Source organism: Bombina bombina, chromosome 3 (genome assembly GCF_027579735.1).
Source record: "Bombina bombina isolate aBomBom1 chromosome 3, aBomBom1.pri, whole genome shotgun sequence".
Taxonomy (NCBI): Eukaryota; Metazoa; Chordata; class Amphibia; order Anura; family Bombinatoridae; genus Bombina; species Bombina bombina.
The window spans coordinates 1,132,315,216-1,132,327,731 of NC_069501.1; the positions used below are offsets into that span (position 1 = coordinate 1,132,315,216).

At 41.8% G+C, this 12,516-nt stretch overlaps 1 protein-coding gene across 1 annotated transcript in view; it reads left to right on the plus strand.

The window, feature by feature from the left end:
• The window catches only part of MIPEP (mitochondrial intermediate peptidase), a 506,392-nt gene that overhangs the window by 243,356 nt on the left and 250,520 nt on the right, over positions 1-12,516 (plus strand). Inside the window, exon 13 of the mRNA XM_053708504.1 lies at positions 2,865-3,069. Within this exon, the coding sequence (XP_053564479.1) occupies positions 2,865-3,069 (205 nt within the window). The remainder of the gene's footprint in view (positions 1-2,864; positions 3,070-12,516) is intronic.

The following is a 12,516-nucleotide window of genomic DNA, read 5'->3' on the forward strand; positions in this document are numbered from 1 at the left end:
TAAGCATAAATTATGTTTTTAACCTCTGCACATATATCTGGTGTTGCGCTTCTCTCTCCTTTTTTTTCTATCATCTTCAATGTTCCCCTTCTCCAACTATAGCCCAATACATGGAGGTAGTGGGCCTAATGGTAGCAGCTTCGGATGCAGTTCCATTTGTCCGCCTTCACTTACGTCCTCTCCAAGTGTCTTTGCTCAAGCAATGAACAAAGAATTATCAGTAGTTGGAACAGCAGATTGTTCTGGATTCCTCAGCAAGACAATCACTATTCTGGTGGATGGAAAGTCCTTTGATCCTTGATCTTTTCATCAGGCTTTATGGGGTATTGTGACCACAGATGCCAGTCTTGTGGGTTGGAACGCTGTCTGGGAGTCTCAAAGAGCGCAAGGAGTTTGGTCCCCTTAGGTGTCGAAGTTACTAATAAATATCTTGGAGCTCTAAGCGATTCAGTCGTGGCCCCTTCTAAAGAAGGAAAAGTTTATCCGTTTTCAGTCAGACAATGTCACGACTGTGGCATACATAAATTATCAAGGAGGGACTCGCAGTTCTTTGGTGGCTCAAGAAGTATCCCAGATTCTGTTCTGTGCAGAACAGAATCAATGTTCCCTGTCAGCTATTCACATTCCAGGACTGGCATATATGGAAGCAGATTATCTCAGCAGCCAGTCTGTTCATCCAGGGCAGTGGTCTCTCATCTGAAGATTTTTAATCAACTAGTGGCCAAATGGAGTCTGCTGGATATAGATCTCACGGATTCCCACTTGAATCACAAACTGACAGAGTATTGTGCCAGATCCAGGGATCCAAAGGCACAGTAATCCTGCTAACTCCAACATGGCCCCGCAGAACCTGGTATGAGAATTTGGTCCAGATATCCAGTTTTCCTCCATGACTTCTTCCTCAGAGGCAAGATCTATTGAGTCAGGTTCCCCTCTTCCACCCAGATATCAAATCTCTATTTCTCTATTTTCTCTAATTCTGAAACATAGAAGTTTCTCTGATTTGGTTATTGTCACTCTTTCACAGGCTAGGAAACCTGTCACCAAAAAGATTTACCAGAAGATTTGGAAGGTATTCTTCTAGAGGTTTTCCTGGTATTGCTTCCAGATCCCTAGGTTCCTAAGGCCAAATTTCAGCTTTATCTGTTCTTTTTCATAAAACATTAACCAGAATTCCTGATGTACATACCTTTTGTTCAAGCTTTGGTGAGAATAAGGCTATTTGTGAGAACTATTTCTCCGTCTTAGAATTCAAATTTATTTCTTTCAGTTCTCCAAGGTCCTCCTTTTGAACATATCCACAGCATAGATATTAAACTTTTGTCCCGGAAGTTTCTTTTTCTTTTAGCTATATCTTCAGTTTCAGAATTATCTGGCTTTTCACAAGGATAAGGCTGTTCTTCATACCAAATACAATATTCTTCCCAAGGTTGTTTCTACCAGGAAATTGTTGTTCCATCTTTGTGTCTGGATCCTTCTAGTTCTAAAGAACTTTTTTTTCTTTATTTTGATGTTGTTAGAGTGTTAGTTTTATTTTCAAGCTACTAAGGATTTCATATAAAGTTCTAGTTTATTTGCTCATTATTCCGATTCATGTAAAGATCATAATGCTACTGTGGTAGCCTTAGCTTCTTGTCTCAAGCAGATGATTCACAAAGATTACTTGGTGGCATGAATTTTCATCCTAAGGGTATTACAACTCATTCCACATAATCTGTTGCTACTTTGTGGGCTTTGTGAGCAGATTTGCAAAGCTGCATAATGGTCTTCTCTGCATACATTCTCTTAATGTTTTTGCTTCCTTGGAAGCAGCGTTTGTCAGGAAAGTCTTTCAGGTTACAGTGTCTGGCAAATAGGAACTGCCTTATTTGTCCCACTCTCATCTTGGGTATTGAATCCCACACATCAAGGTTTTCTGTGAACTCTCATCTTACGAAAAGAAAACAAAATGTATGCTTACCTGATAAATTTTCTTTCAGGATGATGAGGTCCACAGACCTTGCCCTTCTTAAAAAAATAAAATAACAAAATTGGGTCACAGTTCCAATGTGCACATCCTTTCCTACCTTTTTCCTATTTTCTGCTGAACTATAAGTTAATGCTGGGAGGGGGGGTAACTATTAAAAGCTTTTGTTGTGGGTTCTTTGCCTATTCCCAGTGGCAGGAATTATATCCCACATGTCAAGGTTTCTAGTGGACTCTCATCATCCTGAAAGAAAATAATTTATCAGGTAAGCATACATTTTGTTTAAAAATGTGGTATATCATTTTCTTTGCTCAGATATCGGTTTGCATTATCACGCTTTGTTTTGATAAAGCTATGCATTTACTTCTCTTCATCTCCTTTGTCAAAACTTTAGTTTCTGTGAGAGCATACTTCAGTATGCTCAGGACTATGCACGTTTTAGCACTAGATGGCAGCAGTGCTTGCAACAACGCTTGAACAATTCTCTACACTGTTCTACAGATTGTACGCTCCTTAGCTTTCTTTAATATGCACTCGTTTTAAGTAGCTAAGTTTTGAAAAAGGATAGGTAAATTTGTTGTTAGAAGTAAATTTTAGATTTTTTTTTTATTGAATTGTGAAATTTTGACTTCTATGTCCCTTTAATTCTTAGGAAGGAGAACCATTATGGGCCTTTTAAAGCCTTGTTTAAGTTTAAATGCCACGAGGCTTTTATGTTAAGTATATGATTTCACAAATGTGTAAGGAAAACATTTTTTGTTAAGTATCCCATGTATAATTTATTTTTTATGTCTGCTCACAAAATGTTTTTGGGAGCCACCATTCATATATTTTATACAGGCTTATTTTATTGCAAGAGATGAAAAACATGATCTATTGAACTGATTTTCTTACTTAGGACTGCCATTTCACAATCCGTGGAGGAAGACTAAAAGAGAATGGAGAATATCAGCTGCCTGTAGTAGTCCTTATGCTCAATTTTCCTCTGTCAACGAAAAACTCACCTACACTGCTAACTCCTGGTATGATGGAAAACTTGTTCCATGAAATGGGGCATGCAATGCATTCCATGCTGGGGCGGACACGCTATCAACATGTCACCGGTAAGAGCTGATATCGATCTGGGTATTAAGTAATGGAGGATCATGTAATTGTTGTGTTGTCATTTGTGCCTTTGTTAATAGATAACCTGTCAGGCAAAAAAAAAAAAGAAGAGCTGAAAACTGTCTGTTGTGTTAAGAAAAATATTTCCATGTTTGAGTGATCGAGTATTTTCTTCAAATGGTTGTTGTGAATATATCTCTTAAAGGGATAACACACACACATGCATTTATAATTGAGATGTGTACAAATTCTGTTTGCACTTTTCAATGTTTCTGAAATTGTGTTTTTCTATGTGAAATGAACCCTGCAGTTTCAGAGAGTGTACTGGACAGGGACATTCCTTGCGTGTTTCTGAACTTTTTTCACTGCCTCTATTATATTCTGTAAACATTTTACACCTGCTAATCTCACTGATTTATCTCACCGGCTTTAAGATGGTTGTTTGTTCAAAATTTTCAGTACACTTGTTTAATTTAGTTAAAATTAATGTATACTAAACTAGAAGCAAAATATCTTCACTACAGTTTAATATGTATTTTTTTCAAACTGAGACATTATATCAGTGCCAGCTCATCCCCTGTGATTATTCTCCAGGCCAGAGAAACATTTTACTTTTCTATGGGAGGCAGTTCACATCTTACTCTAGGATTTTCAGTTTCACCCTTTTCTTAGAAAAATCATTTAATTGTTCCCCTGTGAAGTCTGCACAATTGTTTCACTCCTTCCTGGAGTTTTTAAGAATCAGGCACTCTGTCCTCAATCCATATATCTCCTCCATCTCTCTTTCTCCTTTGTCCCAAATTCCTTACCCCTATGTTTTTCTCCTTTCTTTTTAGATACAGGTGTCAAACGTGGGCTTTGCCCAGTCCAGATGTTGTATAATCTTATCTATAAGCACCACAATTTGCTTATGGTTTAATTGCATGATGGGACTGCTTTTGTTTTATATTATTACTGTACTATTAAAAAAATTCTGAATAAAAATGTTTTTTCTTTCTATGGTGGTGAGAGTCCACAAAATTCCTTACTGTTGGGAATTCATCACCTGGCCACCAGGAGGAAGCAAAGACACCATACACCAAGAGCTTTAATATCCCTCCTACTTCCCTGACAGTCCCATTATATTCTAGCTTAGGAGCATGTGAAGTAGGAGATGCTCAGGATTTTTTATTTTTTTTTAGAATTACAGGTATTTGAATCCAAAATTCTCCCTCAATGGATAGTTCCTGGAAGAGAGGGACACAGAGTATTGGCTGTGCAATGTAACTCTCCTCTATGGAGTTGTGGTCATAAGCCTGCCACGGGTGTCGCTGGGACAGTTCCTTTAGCCTCCTCCTGTTTTGCTATGTAGATGTACTCCCTCAGTTTATTCTCTGTTGAACCTTTCAGTGCTGGATGGGCTCTCTACTGTACCATCATAAAAGGATAAGGTCTGGGGAGTGGGCATCGGCTGGGTTAAAGGGACACTGTAACCACATTTTTTCTTTTGTGATTCAGATAGAGCATGACATTTTAAGCAACTTTCTAATTTACTCCTATTATCAAATGTTCTTTATTCTCTTGGTATCTTTATTTGAAATGCAAAAATGTAAGTTTAGATGCCGGCCCATTTTTGGTGAACAACCTAGGTTGTCCTTGCTGATTGGTGGATAAATTCATCCACCAATCAAAAACTGCTGTCCAGAGTTCCGAACCAAGAAAAAAGCTTAGATGCCTTCTTTTCTCTTGCAAGGTGTATCCAGTCCACGGATTCATCCTTACTTGTGGGATATTCTCATTCCCCACAGGAAGTGGCAAAGAGAGCACACAGCAGAGCTGTCCATATAGCTCCCCCTCTGGCTCCGCCCCCCAGTCATTCTCTTTGCCGCTCTAACAAGTAGCATCTCCACGGGAGGGTAAAGTGAATGTGGTGTTAGATTTGTAGTTTTTATATCTTCAATCAAAAGTTTGTTATTTTTAAATAGTACCGGTTTGTGCTATTTACTCTCTGGCAGAAATATGATGAAGAATTCTGCTGAGAGGAAAATGATTTTAGCATGTTGTAACTAAAATCCATTGCTGTTCCCACACAGGACTGAGGAGTACCAGAAAACTTCAGTTGGGGGGAACAGTTTGCAGGCTTAACTGCTTTGAGGTATGTTTCAGTCATCTTTTTTCTAGTCAAGACAAGATAATGCTAGAAGACTGACAAGATTCCCCATGTGGGAAGGGTAAGCCATGTTCTGAGACTTAGTATAGAACTAGAAGCTTATTTAAGTGGGCTCAATAGACTGGTTATCACTTTAACAGGGCAATCGATTATTTTGTTTAGAAAAATTCTCTTTATTGACACTTTTAAGCACTTTTGATGTGTTTATTGGGGTTTTATTCCACATGGCATTATTTTTAGTCACCTAAATTGGTTCTGAAGGCCCCACAGCTCCGCAGTGGAGTGGGAGGGGCCTAATTTTGCGCCTCAGTTGCGCAGTTTATTCTGACAAGATTTCCCTGCATGCTGCTTCACATGGGTCCAGAGACTGCTTGAGGACTTCAGGAGGCTTGATTTTCTCAAATTCAATCCTTAAGGGAAGGTAGGGCCACAGCAGGCTGCTGTGGCAAGGTGCTGTAGTTTATTAACCGGTTGTTTGCTTTAGGCGGCTCCAGTTTGGGCATTAAAGGGTTAATCAGGCAGAAACTTGCTGTGCAATCATATCGAAGCATTAGGCACATACTGTAAAAATTTCAAGAGATTTGGTTCATTTTTCACCGTTTTGTAAAATTGTGTGCGCTTTTATTATCTTAAAGTCACAGTACCATTTATTGCAAATTGTATTTTTTATTACATAAAGTGTTTTTCCAAGCCTGCTTGTGTATAATACCAATCTGTTAAACATCTCTGACACTAAGGAAAAGCCTTGTTCTATGTGTTCAGAAGCCATGGTGGAACCCCCACTCAAAATGTGTCCCAAGTGCACTAATGTGTCTATACACTTTAAAGATCATATTGTGTCACTTAAAAATATAGCCCTAGATGATTCTTTGACTGAAGGTAATGAGGATAGTCCGCCGTCCTCTCCCCATGTGTCATCACCAGTTACGCCCGCTCAAGCGATACCTAGTACCTCTAGTGCATTAGCACCTATTACATTGCAACAACTGGCGGCAGTCATGGATAATTCCCTTGCGGCTTTTCTATCCAACCTGCCAGTTTTCCCTAAAAAGCGCGATAGCTCTGTTTTGAGAACAGATGAAGAGCAGTCGGAAGCTTTGGGAGGCTTATCTGATGCACCCTCACAACACTCTGAAGTAGGGGCGAGGGATGTTATGTCTGAGGGAGAAATTTCCGATTCAGGAAAAGTTTCTCAGCGGGCAGAATCAGATTCACTAGCATTTAAATTTAAATTGGAACACCTCCGCGTACTGCTTAGGGAGGTCTTATCAACTCTGGATGATTGTGACCCTATGGTGGTCCCAGAGAAATTGTGTAAAATGGACAAATATCTAGAAGTCCCTGTATACACTGATGCGTTTCCGATCCCTAAGAGGGTGGCGGATATTGTTGCTAGGGAGTGGGAAAGACCAGGTGTACCTTTTGTTCCCCCACCTATCTTTAAGAAAATGTTCCCCATAACTGATCCCAGGCCGGACGCGTGGCAGACGGTCCCTAAGGTAGAGGGGGCAGTTTCAACACTAGCCAAGCGCACAACCATACCAATTGAAGACAGTTGTGCTTTCAAAGATCCTATGGATAAAAAATTAGAAGGTTTACTAAAGAAAATATTTGTTCAACAAGGTTTCCTTCTCCAACCTATTGCCTGCATTATTCCTGTAACTACTGCAGCGGCTTTCTGGTTTGAGGCGCTGGAGGAGTCGCTCTAGACGGAGACCTCATATGACAAAATTATGGATAGAATTAAGGCTCTAAAGCTGGCTAATTCTTTTATCACAGATGCCGCTTTGCAATTAGCTAAATTAGCGGCGAAAAATTCTGGTTTTGCCATCATGACGCGCAGAGCGATTTGGCTTAAATCATGGTCGGCCGACGTGTCGTCTAAAACAAAATTACTGAATATTCCTTTCAAGGGAAAGACCCTTTTCAGGCCCGAGTTGAAAGAGATTATTTCAGATATCACGGGGGGAAAGGGCCATGCCCTCCCGCAAGATAGGCCTTTTAAGGCTAAAAACAAGGCTAATTTTCGTTCCTTTCGCAACTTCAGGAGCGGTCCTGCTTCAGCCTCTGCTACCGCAAAGCAAGAGGGTAATTCTTCACAGCCCAAGGCAACCTGGAAGCCTTTGCAGGGCTGGAACAAGGGTAAACAGGCCAAGAAGCCTGCAGCTGCTACTAAGACAGCATGAAAGGGTAGCCCCCGATCTGGGACCGAATCTGGTAGGGGGCAGAATCTCTCTCTTTGCTCAGGCTTGGGCAAGAGATGTTCCCGATCCCTGGGCATTAGAGATAGTTGCTCAGGGATATCTTCTAAAATTCAAGGACTCTCCTCCAAGGGGAAGGTTCCACATTTCTTGTCTGTCTACAGACCAGACAAAGAAAGAGGCGTTCTTACGCTGTGTAGAAGATCTACTCAAGATGGGAGTGATATATCCAGTTCCAATTACAGAACAAGGACTGGGTTTTTACTCAAACTTGTTTGTGGTTCCCAAAAAGGAAGGAACTTACAGACCAATCCTGGATCTAAAAATTCTAAACAAATTCCTCAGAGTTCCATCTTTCAAGATGGAAACAATTCGGACAATCTTACCGATGATCCAGGAAGGTCAATATATGACTACCGTGGATCTAAAGGATGCGTAACTTCATATTCCTATCCACAAAGATCACCATCAGTTCCTAAGGTTCGCTTTTCTGGACAAGCATTACCAGTTCGTGGCCCTTCCCTTCGGGTTGGCCACCGCTCCCAGAATTTTCACAAAGGTGCTAGGGTCCCTTCTAGCGGTACTGAGACCGCGGGGCATTGCAGTAGCACCAAGGCTCATACGGATATTGTTCTGGCCTTTCTAAGGTCTCACGGGTGGAAGATGAACACCGAAAAAAGTTCTCTGTCCCCGCTCACAAGGGTTCCCTTCCTGGGAACATTAATAGACTCGGTAGAAATGAAAATATTTCTGACGGAGGTCAGAAGGTTAAAGCTTCTAAGTACTTGCCGAGTTCTTCATTCCATTCCTCTGCCTTCTGTAGCTCAGAGCATGGAGGTAATCGGATTAATGGTAGCAGCAATGGACGTAATCCCTTTTGCTCGAATTCATCTCAGGCCACTGCAATTGTGCATGCTCAAACAGTGGAATGGGGATTATGCAGATTTGTCTCCTCAAATCCAACTGGACCAGAAAACCAGAGATTCTCTTCTCTGGTGGTTGTCTCAGGATCACCTGTCGCAGGGAATGTGCTTCCGCAGACCGGAGTGAATCATTGTAACGACCGATGCCAGTCTGTTAGGCTGGGGCGCGGTCTGGGGCTCCCTGAAAGCTCAGGGCCTATGGTCTCGGGAAGAGTCTCTTCTCCCGATAAATATTTTGGAACTGAGAGCGATATTCAACACGGTCCAGGCATGGCCTCAGCTAGCGGCGGCCAAGTTCATCAGATTTCAGTCGGACAACATCACGACTGTAGCATACATAAATCATCAGGGAGGAACAAAGAGTTCCTTAGCGATGAAGGAAGTAACCAAGATAATCAGGTGGGCGGAGGATCAATCTTGCCATCTATCTGCAATTCACATCCCAGGAGTAGACAACTGGGAAGCGGATTTCCTAAGTCGTCAGACTTTTCACCCGGGGGAGTGGGAACTCCACCCGGAGGTATTTGCTCAGCTGACTCAACTATGGGGCATTCCAGAGTTGGATCTGATGGCGTCCCGTCAGAACACCAAACTTCCTCTTTACGGTTCCAGGTCCAGGGACCCCAAGGCGGCATTGATAGATGCTCTAGTAGCGTCTTGGTCCTTCAATCTGGCCTATGTCTTTCCACCGTTTCCCCTTCTTCCTCGGCTGGTAGCCAGAATCAAACAGGAGAAGGCCTCTGTAATTCTGATAGCGCCTGCGTGGCCACGCAGGACTTGGTATGCACACCTAGTGGACATGTCATCTGTCCCACCATGGACACTTCCAATGAGGCAGGATCTTCAAATACAGGGTCCATTCAAGCATCCAAATCTAGTTTCTCTGCAGCTGACTGCTTGGAGATTGAACGCTTAATTCTATCCAAGCGTGGGTTCTCTGAATCAGTCATAGATACTCTGATCCAAGCTAGAAAACCTGTCACCAGGAAAATTTACCATAAGATATGGCGGAAATATCTTTGTTGGTGTGAATCCAAGGGTTACTCGTAGAGTAAAATTAGGATTCCAAGGATATTGTCTTTTCTCCAAGAAGGATTGGAGAAAGGTTTATCAGCTAGTTCCTTAAAGGGGCAGATATCCGCTCTGTCTATCCTTTTACACAAGCGTCTGGCAGAAGTACCAGATGTTCAAGCGTTTACACAGGCGTTAGTCAGAATCAAGCCTGTCTATAAACCTGTGGCTCCTCCATGGAGTCTAAATTTAGTTCTTTCAGTTCTTCAAGGGGTTCCGTTTGAACCTTTAGATTCCATAGATATTAAGTTATTATCTTGGAAAGTTTTGTTTTTGGTAGCTATATCTTCTGCTCGAAGAGTTTCAGAATTGTCTGCTTTGCAGTGTAATTCACCCTATCTGGTGTTCCATGCAGATAAGGTAGTTTTGCGTACCAAACCTGGTTTTCTTCCTAAAGTTGTTTCTAATAAGAACATTAACCAGGAAATCATTGTTCCTTCTCTGTGTCCTAATCCAGCTTCTAAGAAGGAATGGCTTTTACACAATCTTGATGTGGTTCGTGCTTTAAAATTCTATTTACAAGCAACTAAGGATTTCCGACAAACATCATCTTTGTTTGTTGTCTATTCTGGTAAGAGGAGAGGTCAAAAAGCGACGGCTACCTCTCTTTCCTTCTTTTTGAAAAGCATCATCCGATTGGCTTATGAGACTGCTGGGCAGCAGCCTCCTGAACGAATTACAGCTCATTCCACCAGAGCTGTGGCTTCCACTTGGGCCTTCAAGAATGAGGCTTCTGTTGAACAGATTTGTAAGGCAGCGACTTGGTCTTCACTGCATACTCCCTTCATCCGTGTCCTAAAGCTTTGGTATTGGTATCCCACAAGTAAGGATGAATCCGTGGACTGGATACACCTTGCAAGAGAAAACAGAATTTATGCTTACCTGATAAATTACTTTCTCTTGCGGTGTATCCAGTCTACGGCCCGCCCTGGCAATTAAGTCAGGTTAATATTTCTTGTTTAAACTACAGTCACCACTGCACCCTATGGTTTCTCCTTTTTCTCCTAACCGTCGGTCGAATGACTGGGGGGCGGAGCCAGAGGGGGAGCTATATGGACAGCTCTGCTGTGTGCTCTCTTTGCCACTTCCTGTGGGGAATGAGAATATCCCACAAGTAAGGATGAATCCGTGGACTGGATACAACGCAAGAGAAAGTAATTTATCAGGTAAGCATAAATTCTGTTTTTCATATAAAGATAGCAAGAGAAAGAAGAAACATTGATAATAGGAGTAAATTAGAAAGTTGCTTAAAATTGCATGCTCTATCTGAATCGCGAAAGAAATTTTTTGGGTACAGTCTCCCTTTAAGTACCTTCATACCTCACACAGCCCATAGGCTATCAGTAGTCACATGCGTCTTTGTACATCATAGCCAGTCCACAGCAGGTGGGCATATCACTTGAGTTTAGAATAATATTACTAAATATACCTCAAGCTGAATTGTTTATGCAGAGCAAGCTAATGTCAGTACAGGGGATTTTTTAGCACATTTTTAGATGTCTTGCTCTGTATGGACTTATACGTTCTAACTAACATATGTACATGTGATGCCTGAAATGTATATGTTTATGACTCACTGTACTGCATGTGTCTGAGTGGTTTTGTTTGTGTTTAAGACTGTTATATGTATGTGTGACAATGTTCTTATTTGTGAGGCACTGTGCTGTATATATCTTTTGTTTTACACCATAATGTGCTTTTATGTGCGGTCCCTTTTGTCTGTGCACTGCTTTGGATCCGGCATTGCAGTGCAGGGATAATAGGCAGCCGGCATCTTAGCTCTATTTACTACAGTATTACTCCTATTTTATAACCTCTGCTGATTTGTTGCATTACTGGTTTGGCTGTCTGCTGCTTGATTTCTAGTGGACGAGTGTCTATTGGTAAGTATCTTTTTATTGTTAACATTTAGACACTCATATAGCTATGTTATGGGCACTTTTTTTATTATAAAAAGCTGCCTTATATATTTATATATGTTGTTTATATATGGCACTGAGGCAGAGCCTTTTTACTATTCCCTTTCTTTTGTGCGCAGCAGCTTTTTTGGCGCGCTTAGTTTTTCACCCCTTGGGATTGCGCATGTCTGGTTTATGCTCATTGGGTTAGCGCATGTCATATTAGTCTGTAAAGTGTTTTTGTGCGCTGGGTCTGCCTGTCGGGTTAGCCCATATTCCTTTAGTCTTCTTGCGCGTTGGTTTACGCACGTCGGGCTAGCACATGTTCGCTCGGCTATGCGCACGTAGGGTTTTTCCCGAGCACAATCTCCTTTTTACCTGTCAGTAGTTTGACGCGCGTTCTGAGGTAATGTTTTTTCTTCTGTTTTTTGTTTTTGTTATTCAGCTTGGCTTGGGGGGGAGAAAGAGATTGGGTGGAGAGAGCGCAAAAGAGAGGGGGAGAGAGAGAGGGCGCAAAAGAGAGGGGGAGAGAGAGAGAGCGCAAAAGAGAGGGGGGAGAGCGAGAGCGCAAAAGAGAGGGGGGAGAGAGAGAGCGCAAAAGAGAGGGGAGAGAGAGCGCAAAAGAGAGGGGGAGAAAGAGAGCAAAAGAGAGGGGGAGAGAGAGCAAAAGTGAGGGAGAGAGCGCAAGGGGTGGGGCCGCTGTACTGCAAAAAATGGCCCGTGTGAATGTGCTTTAGGACTAGTATGCTATAATGGAGCAGCAGAATTCTCCTGAACGTCTTCCTACCATTGTTGGGTGTGCTTGTAAGACAGCTGAAGTGCCTTCTTCAGCTTATTTATGTGGCTCATCTTTACCTTTGTTAATGCAAACAGACCAATCTAATGCTTTTTTTTTGGTACTACTGTACCTATTCTTTGTACATTACAGGTTAATGCTGGGGTAGTTCCTCCTGCCATGAAAACTTTAATCAAGGCTGCAGTTTCTAAAGCATTCGCAGCTTTCCCGCATTCAAATTAACGTAGGACAGGTCAGATTTTACCTTCTACAAGTGCTATGTGCCCCAGGGCTACTGTTTTTTCTTTAGTTGCTGAGGTTTCCTCTGGGGATGGGGATTCCTCATCTGAAGTTGAACCTTATATTTTCTCTTTTTTGTTTAAAGTTGAACATATTCATTCTCTTTTAAAAGAGGTCCTAGTTACTTTA